This window comes from Stenella coeruleoalba (assembly GCF_951394435.1).
Source record: "Stenella coeruleoalba genome assembly, chromosome: 2".
In the NCBI taxonomy this organism is placed as follows: Eukaryota; Metazoa; Chordata; class Mammalia; order Artiodactyla; family Delphinidae; genus Stenella; species Stenella coeruleoalba.
In genome coordinates this window covers 101,211,774-101,231,821 of record NC_137147.1, presented here as the reverse complement: position 1 = coordinate 101,231,821, position 20,048 = coordinate 101,211,774, and the positions used below count along the sequence as shown (strand labels likewise).

Genomic DNA, 20,048 nt, shown 5'->3' with positions numbered 1-20,048 from the left:
CATTTTGATCTTTGCTGCATCCTTTCCTCTCATTCTTTTAAGACCATCATCTCTTTCTTCATCTCAGGCTGTTGCTATTGTAGTTAACCTGTCTTTTCCTGTTTCATTGAGCCCACTGTTCTTTCTTCCTAAGAGTGAAAAGAAGTGCTATCTAAAATTTTTAATGCAAATATTGAACAACGCAATGATATATTTCATCATGCTTTTTATGATAGATTATCTCTTAATATCCCAGCCTTTTTTGGGGGGGCTCCCTTCATTATATTTCTGTTTTGCCATATTTGAACGGAAAAAAGGTTAACAAAATTAATGTTTATTTCAAAATGATCATGGACTCTTATTTTCCATACTTCCCTAATGCTATAAAAATTTTCTTCTTATATTTTAAGCTTTATCCTGATTTGTATAAGCATAATAGCTTGGGCAGCCACAACAGAATACCACAGATTGGTTGCTCTAAATAACAGACATTTATTTCTCACAGTTCTAGAGGCTGGATGTCCAATATCAAGGTGTTAGCATGGTCAGCTTCTGGTGAGAGCTCTCCTCCTGGCTTCCCTTCTCGCTCTGTCCCCCCAGGGAGGAGAGAGAGCAAGTGCACTCTCTGGTGTCTTTTCTCATAAGATCACTGATCTCATCATTAGAGCCCCACCATCATGACCTCATCCAATCCTACTTACCTCCCAAGGACCTCATCTCCTAGCACCATCACTAAGGGTGTTAGGGCTTAAACATATGGCATTTGTGGGAGTGGGAGTGGGAGTGACAATAACATGTAGCCCACAGGAATAAGTTTACTCATTTAGCACAGGATATGGTTTGAAAAGCAGTGAGAATTAACTTTATTTCTGGATAGTTTTCCACTCTCTGTTCTCAGTAAAGTCAGTTTCTTTGTGGGTTCTTCAGGCTGACTGTCTGCCTCTTCCTGGGCAAAACCTCTGAGCCATTGATCTCAGCTGGGGTGGAGACAGTGGCTCCCTTAGGACATTTCCCAAGACTTTATATCAGTTTTAAAAATAGTTTTTACTAGTTATACTTGTTTCATTGAGGGGGTGGGTCCGTGGTTCCCAAACCTGCATTGCAAAAATGGATCTCCATTGATTTTTATGAAAAGTGGTTGGCAGTGTTTCTGTACTATCATCTTTCAGAAAAGTCCCTTGAGACCATTCTAAACACCTCTTTCTCCTCTCCTTCCCCACTTACGTCTTGGAAACCTTCCAGAGACAGAAGGTATTAGAGGATGTTAGAAATCAGTGAGTCTGATAGTAAGGACCCAGGGGGGGCTTCATGGGTTTGTTTCTTATTGTGATAATTGCTTCTTTGAATTGTAAAATATAAACAAACGTGAGTATAGAACTTCATTAATAAAAAAATGGAATCTAAGTGAAAAGTAGAACCCATAAGCTAAGTGTCTCCCTTTCACACCTACAGTTACCCTCCACTCCTGTTCTTACACTGGTTTAGGCACTCCTCAGTCATAAGCATTTTTTTTAAAGAATATGTGCCATGTGTTAGATTTACTTCTCTTTTATTACTTTTTAATTGAATCTTATTTTTTTAATAAATTTATTTATTTTTGGCTGTGTTGGGTCTTCATTGCTGCATGCAGGCTTTCTCTAGTTGCAGCAAGCAAGGGCTACTCTTCGTTGTGGTACACAGCCTTCTCACTGCGGTGGTTTCTCTTGTTGCGGAGCATGGGCTCGAGGCGCATGGGCTTCAGTAGTTGTGGCACATGGGCTCAGTAGTTGTGGCACCCGGGCTTAGTTGCTCTGCAGCATGTGGGATCTTCCCAGACCAGGGCTCAAACCCGTGTCCCCTGCATCGGCAGGTGGATTCTTAACCACTGCACCACCAGGAAAGTCCCAGTCATAAGCATCTTAACTGTGATTGTTTTAATATATCTGGGTTATATCAACACATGTCTTCTCTGATCCACGTCCCCTTCCTAAAATGTTTTTATTTTGTTACTTATAGTTTTATCTTTGTTATCACTTTATCCATAAAACACTTGCATAATTAACTTGTTAATCTACATCTTTATTCTTTATATTTAACTTCATCATATCACTCCTTTTGTAGATTAAAAAAAATAACATTTTAGTTTTCACATCTTGACTATTGTAAATGTTGCTGCAATGAGCACGGGGGTGCATATCTCTGAGATCTTGATTGCAGTTCTTTTGGACGCATACCCAGAAATGGGATTGCTGGATCATGTGTTAATTGTATTTTTAAATTTTTGAAGAATCGTCCTACTGCTTTCCATGGTGACTGCACCATTTTGCATTCCCACCAACAGTTTCTGATGGTCCCCTTTTCTCTACATACTTGCCAGTACTTATTATTTCTTGTGTTTATGATGATAGCCATTCTAACAGATGTAAAGTGATATCTCATGATTTCGATTTACATTTTCCTGATGATTGGTGAATGTGAATTTCTTTCATGTACCTATTGACCATATCTTTGTCTTATTTGAAGAAATACCTATTCAAGTCCTTAGGCATTTTTTCAATTTTTTTTTTCTCTTGAGTTGTAGGAGTACCTTATGTATTTTGGAGATTAATACCCTATCAGATATATGGTTTTATTGCAGATGTTTTCTCTCATTCCATAGGTTGTCTTTTAACTCTATTGAATGCTTCCTTTGCTGTGCAGAGCTTTTAAAATTATGATGTAATCCCACTTGTCTATTTTTTGTTTAATTGCCTGTGGTTCTGATGTCACGTCCATGAAATTATTCTCAGGATCAATGTCATGAAGTTTTTCCGCCTATGTTATCTTCTAGGAATTTTAAAATTTCAGGTCTTATGTTTAAGTCTTTAATCCATTTGAGTTGGTTTTTGTGTATGCTGTAAGATAAGGCTCAATTTCATTCTCTTGCATGTGGATACTTATTTTTCCCATTACCATTTATTTATTGAAGACACTGTCCTTTCTCCATTGTCTATTCCTGACACCCTTGTCAAAGATTGGTTGACTGTATAATCTGGTTTTATTTCTGGGCTCTATATTCTGTTCCACTGGTCTATATATTTGCCTTTATCCCAGCCTGTTTTGTTTACCATGGATTTGTAATATATTTTGAAATCATGAAGTGTGAAGCCTCTAGCTTTGTTCTTCTTCTCAAGATTCATTTGACTGTCCAAGGTCTTTTGTGGTTCCATATGAATTTTAGAATTTTTTTCTATTTCTATAAAAATTGCCAGTGATACTTTGATAGGGATTGTGTTGAATCTGTAGATGGCTTTGGGTACTATGGGCATTTTAACATTATTAAATCTTCTAATCCATGAACACTGGATGTCTTTTCATTTTGTATCTTCTTTAATTTTGATCATCAATATTTTGTAACTTTTATTATACAGATTTTTACCTCCTTAGTTAAGTTTATTTCTAAGTATTTAATTCTTTTTAATGCTGTCATAAATGGATTTGTTTTCCTAATTTTCTTTTCAGATAATTTTTATAGGTATATAGAAATGCAACTGAGTTTTGTAAGTTAATTTCATATTGTGCAACTTTACTGATTTTTATATTCTAACAGTTTTTTGGTGGAGTTTTTGGGATTTTCTACCTAAAATATCATGCTGTTTCTAAACAGGGACAGTTTTATTTCTTCCTTTCTGATTTGGATGATTGTTATTTCTTCTTCTTGCCTAATTTCTCTGCATAGAGTTCCACATATTATATTGAATAGAAATGGTGAATGGTGAATATATTGAATGCAGTGGTACTTCCTTTCATTTCTCCTGATCTTGGAGGAAAAGATTTTATTTTTTTCACTGTTGAGTAAGATGTTAGCTCTGGACTTGTCATATATGGTGTTTATTATGTTGAGATATTTGCCTTCTTTAACCAATTTGTTGAGCGTTTTTATCATGAAACGATGTTGAATTTTGTCAAATGCCTTTTCTGCATCTGTTGAGATGATCATATGATTTTTATCCTCTATTCTGTTAATGTAGTGTATCATCTTTATTGATTTGCACAGTTGTTTATAGTTGACTCATGGATTTTTTTCTTTTTCTTTGGCATCAGTTGTAATGTCATTTCTTTCATTTACAATTTTATTTATTTGAGTCTTCTCTCTTTTTAACTTAGTCCAGTTAAGGGGTTGAAAACCAGCTTATTTTTCCAAAAACAAGTCAGTTTTGTTGATTTTTTTCTTCTGCTTTTCTATTCTCTATGTCTTTTATTTCTGCTCTGATCTATGCTGTTTCCTTCCTTCTGCTTCTTTGGTCTTCGTTTCGTCTTCTTTTCCTATTTCCTTGAGGTGTGAAGTTAGGTTCTTATTGGATATATTTCCTCTTTTAATGTAGGCTTTTATCACAGGAAACTTTTCCTCTGAATATTGCTTTTGTTGAATCCCATTAATTTTGGTATGTTGTGTTATTATTTTCAAATTGTTAAGGTTTTTTTCTAATTTCCTTTTTGATTTCTCCTTTGACCTTCTGGCTCTTCAAGAGTTTGCTATTTAATTCCCACATTTGTAAATTTTCCAGTTTGCCTTTTGCTATTGATTTCTACTTTCATCCCATTGTGGTTAGAGGAGACGCTTGGTATGATTTTAATTTTCTTAAATTTGTAAACATTTGTTTTTTGATCTAACATGATCTATAGTGGAAAATTTCCCTGTGCATTTGAGAAAAATGTATATTCTGCTGCTGTTAAGTGGAATGTTCTGTGTATGTCTGTTGGGCCCATTTGGTTACAGTGTTGTCTTCTGTTTCTTTATTGATCTTCTGTTTTGATGTTCTATCCATTAAGAGACAAGGAAGGGTATTATATAATGATAAAAGGATCAATCCACTAGAAAAATATAATTCTAAATATATATGCATCCAACATCAGAGCACCTAAATATATCAAGCAAACATTGACAGAACTGAAAGGAGAAATAGAAAGCAATACAATAATAGTAGGAAACTTCAATACCCCACTTTCCATAATGAATACATTTTCTGAAGCCTTTTATGTCTGAAATTGTGTTTCTTATGGGTGATAATTTGGTTTGATATGGAATTCTGTCTTGAAAATTACCCTCCCTCTGAAATTGAGATAATGTTCCTTTGCCTTAAAGAATGAATATTGCCAATGTTGTCAGTCTATTTTTTTACTCTTTTTAAGGTGAGTTTTTCTTTTTTTCTTTCTGAAGAAGCTGAGCTGAGAAGCTCTTAAGAGCATCACTTTGTCATTGGCATTCTGAGTGTGGCTCATTAATTCATAATGCTTGTTGCTGAGTATGCCCTTTAGCATACTGAAATCTCATGTTTCTTCAGCACTTAAAAATGTAATTTTTATTTAAAAAAATAGTTTAGCTATAATAGTTTGTTCTCTCTTATATTTTCTCCATTCTCTCTCTGCATCCGCTATAAAATGCATATTGCCATTCTTCAATTGTTTTGCTTTCTAAGATTTTTCTCACCTGTTTTCTACACTTAATTTGTTCTAATTCTATGATTGTTTTTAAGTTTATTATGTAGGCATTCTGTTGATTTTTAAATTTTAATAATATTTTATGTAACAGTGTACAGTTTGCTTTCTCACTAATTACTAATATCTCTGCATAGTTCCTTTCTTAGAGCAACCTATTTTTATTTATTCTATGTTTACCTTCCTCAAGTTTTCCATGAAATATTAAATTTTTAAGAATTCTCTTGGTGCCTTAGTGACAGTTTTTCTGACTTCAGTACTTTGTTGTATGTTTTCTTATTTATCTTTGTGGTGCTTATTACCCTAAAATTTCTGGTAATAGATGTGTGCTCATACCTTAACATGAAAAAAATTTTGATTAATATACAGTGCTGACATTTTTTCCTTTTCTCCCCACAGTCTGGTAAATCAGTTGTTTATAATAAACAGGGAAGCTGTAGGAAAGCTCTCTGTAGAGGGGTTGCCATGTGAATTGCTAAGCTTCTGTTCAAGTTGGCTGCATTGGCGGTTGGTAAATTGGCTGAGACCGTTCTCTTGTGCCAAAGTAAGGTGTGATCTGCCCTGGCATGCCAGCATCTCTACTGGGAACAGAGCCCTCCACAGCAGATTAGCTGAAGCATTTTAAACACTTCCTTCTTTGTGTGTGCAAGAGCTGCTTGAATTTGACGACTGAAAGTCATGAGTGTAAAATAGAACCTGTACAGCCCTTCTGCAGATAATCTACATATTTAATAACCATCCTGATTACATCTCTACCCTCTCTGTGCACCAAACAATAAGTTAGGAACTTCTCTAAAAATATCTCTGTTTACTTTGAATTTTCATATATTTGTGCATATTTGAGACTTATTCTCTTTTCTCTGGTTAATCCATTAATGTGGTCCCATGTTTTTTCTATCTCACACAAATTTGCTAAAATATCTAGTCTGCCCATGCTCATACCCCTATTCTTAGAGCTATAGTGGATGCATTCCCATTCATACATTTTATTTTTATTCCACTTAGATTTGGTAAAAATCAGAGTTGGACATGTATGATAAATTGTTATTTTGCACCATTGTTTGTTTACTGCCTTATGCCAGTGAGAATTAGATTAAAAATGTTATGGCTTATCATGGCAACAATGATTATATTCTGTATTTTTTCTATTAACTTACTCTCAACATTAATTACATATTTTTACCAGAATTACCAGCAGTTCTTTCTAACCTTCATTTTATGAGAGATGATTTATGAAATATTCAGTGCTATGCTTAGCCCCTAACATTGGCATCAAGGCTACCTACAGGTTGCATGGTTTCATATACCCACATTCATGTATATTTACATACCGGAGAAATTCTCATACATGTGCCTGAAAAGATGTAAACAAACATGTTCATGGAATACTTCTTATAGTGGGAAACAAGTAATCTGAATGTTTATCAATAAGGAAATACAGAGTCTGTGTAATTTATCCAATAAGATTTTTAAATAATATAGACCAGGCAACAGCATTAAGATACATCCCAACATATTAGTATAAACCTCAGAAGTACATAGTTGTATGACAACATCAGGTTGCAAAATAATTATACATCATGAAAACATTTATGTGCATGTTTAAAGCATGATCCAAACAATTATATCTACAAATTGTAAATGTGATCCTATATGTGTACATGTGTGCATATATGGTGTGTGTGCATGTGTGTGTGTTTTCTAATGGGCCAGAAAAATACACAATGACATATGAGTGTCGTTGCCTCTTGGGATTCACATGTTATGAGAGGAGAAAGGGATTAGGGTATTTGTTAAAGTAGATTTAAATTTTATCTTGAATTTTTTAGCTTTATTGAGATATTGATATAAAATATATGTAAGTTTAGGGTATGCAGTATGATGATTTGATGCAACAATACATTGGGAAATGATTACCACAATAAGGTTAGTTAACACCTCCCTCATATCACATAAATACTTTTATTTTTGCAGTGAGTACATTTAAGATTTACTTTCTTAACAAGTTTCAAGTATGTAATATAGTTTTAAATGAACTATAGTCACCATGTTGTACATTAGTTCCCCAGAACTTATTCTTCTTATAACTGAAAGTTTGTGCCCTTGGACCAACATCTCCCCAGCCCCTGTCAATCACCAGTCTACTTTCTGTATCTGCATTTTTTTTTTTTAGATTCCACATATAAATGACATCATATATCATTTGTCTTTGTCTGACTTACTTCACTCAGCATAACGCCCTAAAGGTCCATCCATGTTGTTACAAATAGCAGGATTTCCTCTTTTTTAGGGCTGAATAGTATTTTTATTGTATATATACCAAAATTTCTTTATCCATTCATTCAGTAGTGGACACTTGGGTTATTTCCATATTTTGGCTATGATGAATAACTCTGTAATGAATATGGGAGTGCAGATATCCCTTTGAAATAATATTTTCATTTCTTTCATATATATACCCAGAAGTCGGGGTGCTGGACCATATAGTAGATCTATTTTTAATTTTGGGGGTAACCTCTATACTGTTTTGCATAGTGGCTGCACCAATTTACATTCCCATCGACAGTGTATTAGTGTTCCTGTTTCTCCACCTCTTCATCAGCATTTATCTCTTATAATTTTAATGATAACAATTCTGAGAGGTGTGAGGTGATCTCTCAATGTAATTTCGATTTGCATTTCTTTGATTATTAGTGATGTTGAACACTTTTTCATTTACCTGTTGGCTGTTTTTATGTCTTTGGAAAAATGTCTATTGAAGTCCTTTGCCCATTTTTTAACCATACTATTTGTTTGTTTTTCTATTGCACTGTATCTGTTCTTTATGTATTTTAGATATTAACCCCTTAGCAGATAAATGGTTTGCACATATTTTTACCCACTCCATAGGTTACCTTTTTATTTTGCTGATTGTTTCTTTTCTTATGAAGTAGCTTTTAAATTTGATGTAGTCTCACTTGTTTATTTTTGTTTTGGTTTTTTTTGTGTCTGTGTGTGCATTTGGTGTTTTTTTCAAAAATATTTTGCCAAGACTGTCAAAGAGATTTTTCCCTATATTTCTTTTAGTAGTTTTACAGTTTGGGATCTTAAATTTAAGTCTTTAATCGATTTCAAGTTATTTTTGTGAGGTGTATGAGATAGTTGTCCATCTTTATTATTCTGCATGTGGTGTCCAGTTTTCCCAACACCACTTACGGAAGAGACTATCCTTTCCCCTTTGAGTCTTCTTGGTCCCTTGTCAATATTAGTTGATCTTACATGCTTGGGTATATTTCTGGGCTCTCTTTCTCTTCCATTGGTCTATGTGTCTAATTTTTTGCCAGTTCCAGACTGTTTTGATTATTATAGCTTTGTAAAAAGAGTTGAAATCAGGAATTGTGTTCACTCCATCTTTGCTCTTCTTTCTAAGGATTGTTTTGGCTATTCTAGCTCTATCACGGTTCCATAGGAATTTCAGATTTTTTTTCTATTTCTGCAAAAAAATGTTATTGGAATTTTGATAGGGATTGCATTGAATCTATCAAAAGCCTTGGGTAGTATGGACATTTTAACAATATTAATTTTTCCATTCCATGAACAGGAGATATCTTTCCATTTATTTGTGTTGTTTTCAACTTCTTTCATCAGTGTCTTGTAATTTTCAGTGTACGGATCTTTCACTTACTTGCTTATATTTCTTGTTTTTTCAAAGCTAGAAACAAGTAATTGTAGTAATAGAAATATAAGTATTTAAATGTTATTCTAATTTGTTTTTATATTTTTCAAATTTAACAAAACACTTCTCCATATAATTATAAAGATTATTTAAATTTTTCTAAGGATTGAAAATGAATTTTAATTTTTTTATATTTGTGGGTTTTTTGTTGACATTTGAAACTAAACTGATGATAGGTTAATATGTCAGTTGCCTAATGAATTTTCTTTTCATTGTATTAATAAAGTGATAAATTAGAACTTAGTAAGACCTTATGTATTTAAGCAAGTTTCCATTAACAGACCATGAATTGTTATAGAGAAAGAAAAATCTATCAATTAGGGCATAGGCATGTGGGCTTCCGTGGTAATGAGTTTATTATAGAAGCAAGGTTTTATAATCAATCCTAACACATAAAACTTAAAGAAGCTGTCTTTGCAAAGGCATGTGGTCATACAGACCTCTTTTCTGGTTTAGGAGTGTATTTTCTAGCCAGGGGAAGGGAAAGAGTTGATCCATATGTGGACAAAGATCTTCATTCTCTTTTGCCCAGATTTCTATCAATCAGAGTCAAATAAATAGACTGAGAATTAGGTGACTTTAAATTTAGAGCATTTGCATTATTCAAGCGATACTGTGGAGATTCAAAACTTCTAAGTTTCTAACCTTCTTTCTAGAAATACCCTGAGATGGAAATGGGATGCTTTTCTCTTGTGTGAAAGTGTGCATCACCAACCAGGTAAGTGAAATTCTTACAACTGAGCATCATCACCTCCCAACTCTATCCTGCCCACCTGGAAAGATCAAAATACAAGTTTGATATTGCAAATGAAAAGTTCCACACTGGGGCAGGGCTGTCAGCAGTTTTATTTAAATTCACAGGGCATAAGTATCATATCACATTTTCAAAAGTGTTTAGGGGGCCTATTCTTCTGTCTCATTTCATTAATTCCCAAAGACAGTGAAAGACAATGCAGATGAGCTTAATTATTATCTTCTTCTGCTTGAGCATGCTATGAGAAAAGATTAAGGGGAGGCGGAAGAGGAAGAGATGAAATATCCATGACACAAATTAGTATTTAGCATACATTTTGAAATCATGCTGTTTCTGCCAGCTTCAGTGCTTCTCTTTTTGGACATAGAACAGACCCAAACTCTTCATTTTTAGCTCAATTATGTTACTATCTACATTTAAAGCACATTTACTCCTAGGTTTCTGATATCTCCAAATGCCCTGCACTATATAATTTTGCATAGAAAGAATTAAACATGATTAGGTTAAAACATACAGAATCCTGCTGTAAGAACTAACACATACCCTTACCATTCTCGCCATTATGCTTTAAGCATAGGAAATTCTAGGCTTTGAGCTTACCAGTTAAATAGGAACTATGATATCATCAAATTGCCAAATTAAATAAGAAATATATTCATACAGTATGGAAAATGAGTTGCCACATTTAGATATCTATTTCAATTCTCACAGAAATAACTTGATGAAAGCACTTTGTTTAGTGCTAAAATCTAAGAATGACTCAAAGTAATGCAAGCCAAAAATTATACATACTCATGTCAACCAACAGTAAACAGATTTGAAATCAATGCCCTCTTTCATTACTAAACAGCTTCCAAGCAGTAACTGAAGTTCAAAGAAGGCACATAAAGAGCAGAAGCAGAAACTCACCCTTGTTCCCCAGAGCCCTCCCTGTATGCCCAATTTCTGCCACTGAACCTTTTCCATGAAACTCCTTTAAGGTTCTGTAGTGTGGGTACCTTTTCACTCTATGTCCTGCCAAAATTTTAGTATGTCAAAGACCCAAGTGTCTGAATGACTGAAGAATAAACCTGGTCTCAGGCCTTGATAGCAACCTCAGGTGTTCAAATTTGGGATTTGGAAAGTCATAGTAGCTAAAGGTTATTTCAGATGTTGGTTAAGTTTCTATGACCCAGACTGGAGAAACAAATATCACCGAAAAAATGTTGTGAGATCTTCACAATCCATGCTTATGTCCTTTTCACGGATACTCAAATTGAGAAGGTGAATCATCCAGAAAATTGTGAGTTTTTGCTTCAGAATTAATTGCTACTTATACACTTCTTTATCTCTTTCATCCTACACCAAATCCCCTCTAGATGCCTTTATGCAATTCTGTCTGTCCTGGAGCAGCCACTGAGAAAACATTCCAGTGTCTACTTCAGGAACTTCTAGGATGGCGATGCATACATGTGGCCATCACTCCATCCTTCTGCCCCTTGGGGCACCTCATGCAACAAGGCAGCTTTACCAAGGCCCCCTGTGTATTCAGGAAGCTTTGCTTCTCCATGGAGATGGAATTACCAAGGGCTCTGTGAGGCATATGCATCTAGTCCTGCCACCAGCACCCAGGAATCAGCAACAGTGCTGCGAACGTCCCCTCTGCTTGGCTGGTTCTGCAGCCAGGGCTTTGTTCTCTTAGCCACAGCCCTTGACAGGTGACCAGACCGAGTAGCAAGGAGATCCCCCCACCAAGTCCCTCAGAAGAGCCTGGCTTCAGCCATTTGCCATGTCTGGGAGAAGATGGTAAACCTAGTGGCTTTTCATTTCACCAACAGAGCAGACTCGCAAGCCCATTTACTACTGGTGCAACTCAAAAGATAGGCATTTCTTCCTGCTTGTTATCTTCAGGCCAACCTCTGTCTGTGTTAGCAGACAATAGGACAGTCCTACTGTCCTATTGTCTGCTAACACCATGCAGACACATCCATTCTATAACTTTGCTGTTAATACTGAGCACACGATGAAAAATCAGTGGACATTTAAGTGAATAAACAGCTGGAAGGAGTGAGGCCAAACTACTCCATCTCCTACCACTGCCATAAATCCATGAAGGGAACCCTGTCATACATATTTTCCATTCGATAAAAAAGATCTTACTGTAGAAAGCTATGAAAAAAAAGGAAAACTGTAAAAAAAAATGAATAATTGGAAGTGAAAATAATTATAACTTCAAAAATGCATCCAAGAGAGTAATTAACATAAGGACCCTGATAACATTTTAAATGCTGAGTTAGGAGACCATATTGGGAGATTGCTCTATGACATGGAGTAAAATTATTAAGAAAAATGAATGTTATGAGAGAAAACCTGAGAGCCATGGAAAAGAATAAATGTAAATCTCTGTAAGAAGTCCAGATGAAAATGGAGTAATCAAAGACACAGTGAGAAAACACTTTTCTGAAAAAAAGAAAAAGTAAGGGGCTTCCCTGGTGGCGCAGTGGTTGAGAGTCCGCCTGCCGATGCAGGGGACACGGGTTCGTGCCCCGGTCTGGGAAGATTCCACATGCCGCGGAGCAGCTGGGCCCGTGAGCCATGGCCGCTGAGCCTGCGCGTCCGGAGCCTGTGCTCCGCAACGGGAGGGGCCACAACAGTGAGAGGCCCGCGTACCGCAAAAAAAAAAAAAAACACTTTCTGAGGTAAAAGTAAACTCAGTTTTCCAAATTGAAATGTCTTGTTGAGTATAAGGGAGATTTGAAAATAAGATAAACATATTCTAGTAAAATGCATAATTTTAAGGATGATGAAAGAATCAACAAACTTCCAAATAGAGAAAATAAATTATGTAGAAAGGGAAGATCAAATTAGCATCAGTCTTATCAACTCTGATAATGGTAACACCTCACAGGAAACCATGAAAGTTCAATTTATATAACTATCCTATTTCATTGACTGGCAAAAACAAAACCTATGTAAGTTATGTATTTATTATTGTTATTAAAAAATGGTAACTGCCATAGCAGAGTAAAATAGTTTTTGTACTACCAGGAGATTATAGAATTGTGATCTGAGCATTTTAGAACAGGTTAAAAATGTTCTTCATGGCTTCAGAGGGGAAGAAAAAGACATTTCAGACAAACATGGAATAGACACACTTTTAGAACAGTAGACATTTGTGAAATAAGCATCTGAAATCTGTCAAATTAAAATTGAATCAGGAAAAAAAAGCCAAAGGCAAGGGCTGACATGACAGAATAAGAGCAATGAAATGAATACATTTCTGATGTTAAATTTAGAAAAGTTGATAACAGTAATTTTAAGTATAATGAAATTGTTAGTAATATGCTATTACATTTTCATAATAAATATATTATTAAAATGAGTAATCACCTGGCACTAAAAGTCTGGATAAGTTTAATAAAATAGGGATATGGGCATAAGAGAATCATAGCATAACACTTTGCTAAAAGTCTCATGATGGGATATTATATATTTCTTGATTTTGATAATTATATTTTTGTTTACTTATGTTTCACTCATAAAACAGTCCAGTAGTGAAATAAAAACTGTTTATTGAGATATTTAACAACTCAGCCAAAGCAAGAGAAAGAAAAATGAAAACACAGAAGAAATGATAAAAAGAAAATATAAAACATGCCATGAATAAGTCCTAGTACAAAAAAATTTACAGAAGGATTTTTTTTTAATAAAGGAATAGGAAAATTTATAATGTAATAGAGTATTCCATGCAAGGATGTAATTGTCTTTTAATTTATGTATCAAGGACAGAAGTACAAACTATTATTACTACTATGTTTTACTTCACTGGTTTTGGGTGCGAAATAAAGTTTATTTTATTTTAATTTGTATGCAATTTTAAAGTACACTTAACTGCACATATTTAAGCTGTACAGTTTGATCAGTTTTGTATTCATCTGTAAAACCAGCACCAAAATCAAGATAACCCAATCTATTTTATTTCAATGTGTAAACCATGGTGACTTCAACCATAAATTTTCCCTAACAGGATGTATCCTTCGTCAGTCTTTATCCTTCTTAAGTATATTAGGTAGATTCATTTCCTAGGGCTGCTGTAACACATACCTCATCCTGGGTGCCTTAAACATCAGAAATTACTGTCTCACCGTCCTCAGCTGGAAACTGAGACCAAACCATTAGTAGGGTCGATCTCTCCTGAGGTCTCTCTCCTTGGTGTGTAGACCGTCGTGTTCTCTCTGTGTCCTCCCATGGTCATCCTTCTGTGCGTGTTTGTGTCCTGATCTCCTCTAATAAGGACACCAGTGATACGGGATTAGGGCCCCACCCTAATGACCTCCTATTAACTCAATCGTCTCTTTAAAGACTGCCTTCAAATGCAGTCACATTCTGAGCTCTGGGGAGTTAGAATTTCACATAGGACTTTTGATGGGACACAACTAAACCCATAACAGTGGAGATTCCCAGAATCCCAAATCCATCTGGTGGTCATTCTCTTCCCACCAGTCATCCGTCTCAGCTCATTCACCAACAAATAACTAATGATAATCCCGAATCACTCACTTATTCATACCATGCATTTAGTGCTTCTGAAACTGTTCTGTTTAACCCAAGGTGGCTGGGTGTTTTTGGGGTGATGGAAGCTGAGTAGAGAGGGATTTATACGTGGAAGCTGCAGAACCTGACCCTGAAGTCAGATCCCCTTTCGCAGTGGGGAGTGAGGAAGGAGGTGAGGACCCCACACCCTAAATACTGAGAAATTTCTTGGTGATTTAATGCTTGAAAGTCAGGGCAAAATTCTCAAGCTCTTTGAGTCTCACAAGTTACAATTGAAATGCAAATCAAAACTACAATGAGGTATCACCTCACACTGGTCAGAAGGGCTATCATCAAAAAATCTACAAACAATAAATGCTGGAGAGGGTGTGGAGAAAAGGGAACCCTGTGGGAATGTAAATTGATACAGCCACTATGGAAAACAGTATGGAGGTTCCTTGAAAAACTAAAAGTAGAACTACCATATGACCCGACAATCCCACTACTAGGCATATACCCAGAGAACAAATGCACCCCAGTGTTCATAGCAGCACTATTTACAATAGCCAGGACATGGAAGCAACCTAAATGTCCATCAACAGAGGAATGGATAAAGAAGATGTGGTATATATATATATATATATATGCACAATGGAACATTACTCAGCCATAAAAAAGAATGAAACTGGGTCATTTGTAGAGACGTGGATGGACCTAGAGAGTGTCATACAGAGAGAAGTAAGTCAGAAAGAGAAAACCAAATATCATATAATAACGCATATATGTGTTATCTAGAAAAATGGTATAGATGATCTTATTTGCAAAGCAGAGATAGAAACACAGACGTAGAGAACAAATGTATGAATACCAAGGGGGAAAAGAGGAATTGGGAGACTGGGATTGACACATACACATTATAGATACTATGTATAAAACAGACAACTGATGGGAACGTACTGTAGAGCACAGGGAACTCTACCTAATGCACTGTGGTAACCTAAATGGGAGGGAAGTCCAAAAGGGAGGGGATATCTGTATGTGTATGGCTGATGAATTTTGTTGTGCAGTGGAGGCTAACACAACATTGTAAAGCAACCACACTCCAATAAAAATTAATTTAAAAAAATTTGAGCTTTAATATAAGTTGTGCCCAGCCCAGAAGAGCAAACTCATACAGCCAGCTCCTAGATTTGGGAGAAAATGTCAATGTTGATTGTGGAGTTTGTGGTTGCTTATGTAGCATCATCATGGCCTTAGATAACTAACTGATACAGAAATTGGTTCTGAGGAGTAAGGTGCTGACATAACAAAAATTTTTCATGTACAGACCTGGCATTTAGACTGGAGGTGGGGATGTAAGAAAAACTGTGAGCAAGTTACTGGAAATTTTTGAGGAAAAAGTACTGACGGAATTGTCATTGGAGGCTCCAGAATGGTGAGCCATCTTATGTGTTTGAGAAATAATTGCAATTCTGTCATTTGCAGTAACTGGGAAGATTGAAAATATACCTAATGAACTGTTAAGAGTTGGCTAACAGGACCTCCAGCCAGAATATTGAAAGAGCTTGATTTCAGGTGAATACTAGAAGGTTTGAAAACCACAAGATGAGTGAAATAAAGAGCTGGCCAATTTTTAATTCAAATTTAGAGGCGTGTATAGAGGTCTGGTCTTGTGGGTTTGAAAAATAAAGCTGTTTCTCATCTTTCATCTCTCTCCAGCCAGCAAAGGGCTCTCAAAATAATATATAGCCTGGGGCACAGATCAAATCAATGGTGTGGCAGTAAGAACCTTTGTTAGGATCTCTGGAAGATTTGAGGCAGTGCCTAATAGACACTTTGAACTAAACAAAGGACTTCAAAGGGCTGACCCCCAACAGACTGACATGTCCAGAAGAGCACAGATCAAGACTAAAGAGTTTGTTTGGAAAAGAATTGTGAGTTTGTCTTTTTTTTTCAAATGGATTGAAATTGAATCAGATACAAAGAAGTCTGCAGGTTTTTCATGGGAGTTTCACAGGGTCAAGGGCCACAGACATGGACTGAAAGGCACTGAAATTGTCGAAATACAAAAAGAGCTCTGAGCTCCCAGCTTTCCTTGAGCAGGAAGCAGACTAAGGAGTCTGTTCAGCTGCCAACATGAACCGTTTCTGCAGAATTAGCCATTTAAGGTGACGGCTAAGAAGGACAGATTTCTCAAAGACCGAATCTAAGAACCATAGGGGCCATTTCCAGGGCAAACAGGACCCGGTCAAGGCACATACCCTCCTAGAAAGGGAATAGTGTCAGCATTTGCCCTGCAGGATTACAGAATTTCTAAGGACCAGAGACTGCTTTGTGTTTTTTTCTTTTTTTTTCTTCCCCCTTTCAAGCAATCTTCAGTTGGGCCTGTTTCTGTGGTTGTTCTGTCTCATCATTGTATGTTTGGGATGTGGGGGGAAATAAGTTGTCTTTTCAGATCCCAGGTCTCGAGACCATGTACTGTCTCCAGACAGCAGGGTACACATTTTTTTTTTTCAACTTCGTCTTCAGGGACTTCATATGGGTGCCTTGAAATTGGCAGTGCAGGGACTTCATATAGGTGCCTTGAAATTGGCCTTGGCGGGAGTATTTACATCAAAGAGTTCAACTGATGCTACAAATCAGGGTTGTTTTCCCCCAGAGAATTAGTTGTTAAATATTTATGAGCACACTACCATGCCTGGATGAAGAAGAGCCACTTCTGAACCTGACAAAGATGATAAGGTCTTCAACTTCAAGCCAAACTCAGTGATTGAATGAGACTTTTGAAGGACTTAGGAGTGTATTTTTACACAAGAGAAAGTGAATAATTGAAGCCAGAGGGCCGGTGATGGTAGATTGATTGCATTGATGGCCGTAATTAATGGCCTCTGGTCTCCATGCCCTTCTCAATATGAGTAGTTCCTCCATTCCATAGCAGATTCTGTTTTCTCACCCTGTGAATCAGGTGTGGAGGACAAAATGGTGCATGGGTGTCCCTGCAGGCCTTGTTTTCTTCTGTTGGCTGACTTGCAGGGTTCTCTTGATTTCATCTGGAAACCAGATGGTCTGCTGGAGAATGAGTGTCCACGTGGGGTATGATCATCTCAGTTGGGGCCTCCTAGGTGACTCTTCCCAGTGACCAGACAGCTGGACGGAGATGTACCACTGAGCCCAGACAGGGTCAGCCAAGCCCGGCCCAGAAGACCAAAATAAACTGACCCACAGAATTCTAAATATTTATAGATAATAATGTGAACATTCTTTGATTCTTGAGTTAGTCTATACATAAGTGGAAAATTGCAAGTGAGTTATAATTTTTCTATCTTGAAACACAAGATTTGTAGGGACTTATAAGTGATTTTGTAAGGCATTATCTGTATATTTCTTTTTATTTAAGAGGAGACCAACTTATTAATCACTATATAATATGTTGGTCATCATTCTACATATTTTAAAAGAAGCAATGAAAATATTTCACCCTGAAGGATTTTTCAATTTACCTGAACAAAATGTTTGAGACAGAACTGAGCAATCTACTCTAAAAGCTGTGTCTCACTTTGGTCTTTCTGCAATTATAGATCCAATTTTTCACCCATCTTTATATCTTTTATTCTAACTGGAAAATGATATTTCCATGCAAATTATTCATACATAAATACCATTAGCTTAAATTTTAGTTAAACTGTTATAGTGTATTGAACCTTAACTTAGGGTGGAGTCTTTTCAAAAAGTAAAACTAAAAAAAAGCTACAACTACCAGCAACACAGTTATCTCAAGCACTCAGTCCATGATCTGGGTGTTTTGTTGTCTAGTTAACAGGGCACTTTTCAGAATTAGATCCCCAGTTAGTGTATTTTTAATGTCGATTACTAATTTCACTCATTTTGTGTAAAATCATCATCTTTTTGTGAATTCATAGAGTCTCACTCATATGATTTGCAGGAAAAAGGAGAGTATTATGAAGCCCATTTGAATGTTTTGGAATTTTGTAATTATTAGGTTTAAGTGTTATCAGACAGAAACACAATATTAAAAAGGATTAGTTTTTAATAATTTGTGCATTTTCATTATCAATTAACTAGTAAATTAAACCTCAAACTTATCTGTTCTTTTTGTAGCAAACAATAACAAAGAAAAACAAGACAAAATTCATATTTATACAAATTATGACTTGGACGTGCTATGGAGTGAAGACACAGTTATGGAATAGGAAGACTTTGTCTTTGCTAGTGCAGAAATTAATGATTTCAAAATAACTTCAGGGAAATTTTAAAATATGTAAGAAAAATTCACTTTATTATGGAATTTTTATCTCAGATTTAATCTATTTCTTGTCCCAATGTGAAATTTTATATTCTAAAATGTGTATTCAGTGGACTTCATTATGACTATAAGAAGCATTGTCTTTATTTGTAAATTTGACTCATGAAACGAAGGACTATTCATGTTAAAAAGTTCAATTCAAGTTCTGCCACAAGAAATCATTTTTTAAATAAATGAGATATTATTATTACTATTATAAATAGTATTATTATTAACATTCATGTTTTGTTAACACTGTACATCATTACCTAGGGGAGTAAATAATGTTATCACATCCACTATAAATTGTTTCTGTATTGAATGTAAAGCACCATATGACTACATGAAAACTTTTTTTCAAAGAGAATGTTAGTGTCATGGTTAATATCACAAGTTTTATGATAAAATAGAACCCAGAATTTTTTTCGTTCACTTAGCTCATTATTGTCTTTGAGTAAATTACTTAAAATCCATAACCCTTATTTTTATTTGAAAAAATCAAAATGATATAATAATGATAATGGCTATATAAAAGAAACATTGAGAATAATATTAATAATAATGGCTATATAAAAGAAACATTGAGGAATAACTACTATATATAAACAGGAAAAAATACAGTAAGTGATTTCCCAGAAAGGAGTTGAAATAAAAGCACAAAACAGGCATTTTCTCCACAAAACACTAATGAAATTAAGAATAGTGAAAAACAAGGATATGATAAAAGCATATAGTGCTTTGTATTTGAAAAATTCATGGCTTAGAAAATAAATAAGATGTTTTTCTTTATATTTCTTTTTATCCTTAGAATGGCCACTTAGGACATATCTTGTTATGAAGAAACACTTCCCTGAAGTTCAATTATGCTTTTGGTTTAACTTCATTTTTATACTAACGTGGACTTCAAGTAAAATTAAATAACAGTATTAAATACCATGCAGACTCCAATTCCATGTATTAGTGAAGGATTGTTCTCCCTGTGTCTCTAACACTACCCAGCAATCCTCCAGATTCTATTTACACAAACACACACACACACACACACACACACACACACACACACAGGGGGGAGAGAGAGAGAGAGAGAGAGAGAGAGAGAGAGAGAGGGAGGGAGATTCGCTTGATTAATAATTACCTGATAGGGCTTCCCTGGTGGCGCAGTGGTTGAGAGTCCACCTGCCAATGCAGGGGACACAGGTTCGTGCCCCGGTCCGGGAAGATCCCACATACCGCGGAGTGGCTAGGCCTGTGAGCCATGGCCGCTGAGCCTGCACGTCCAGAGCCTGTGCTCCGCAATGGGAGAGGCCACAACAGTGAGAGGCCCGAGT

At 35.7% G+C, this 20,048-nt stretch overlaps 1 protein-coding gene across 4 annotated transcripts in view; it reads left to right on the top strand.

The window, feature by feature from the left end:
* Positions 1-20,048, top strand: part of LOC307181555 (uncharacterized protein) — a 312,309-nt gene that overhangs the window by 164,935 nt on the left and 127,326 nt on the right. For all 4 annotated transcript variants that reach the window (XR_013826947.1, XR_013826948.1, XM_079912082.1 and 1 more), the window contains exon 3: positions 9,808-9,869. Coding sequence is in view for 2 of the 4 variants with exons in the window: in XM_079912082.1 (XP_079768208.1) it covers positions 9,831-9,869 (39 nt within the window). In the remaining 2 variants the exon portion in view is untranslated. The remainder of the gene's footprint in view (positions 1-9,807; positions 9,870-20,048) is intronic.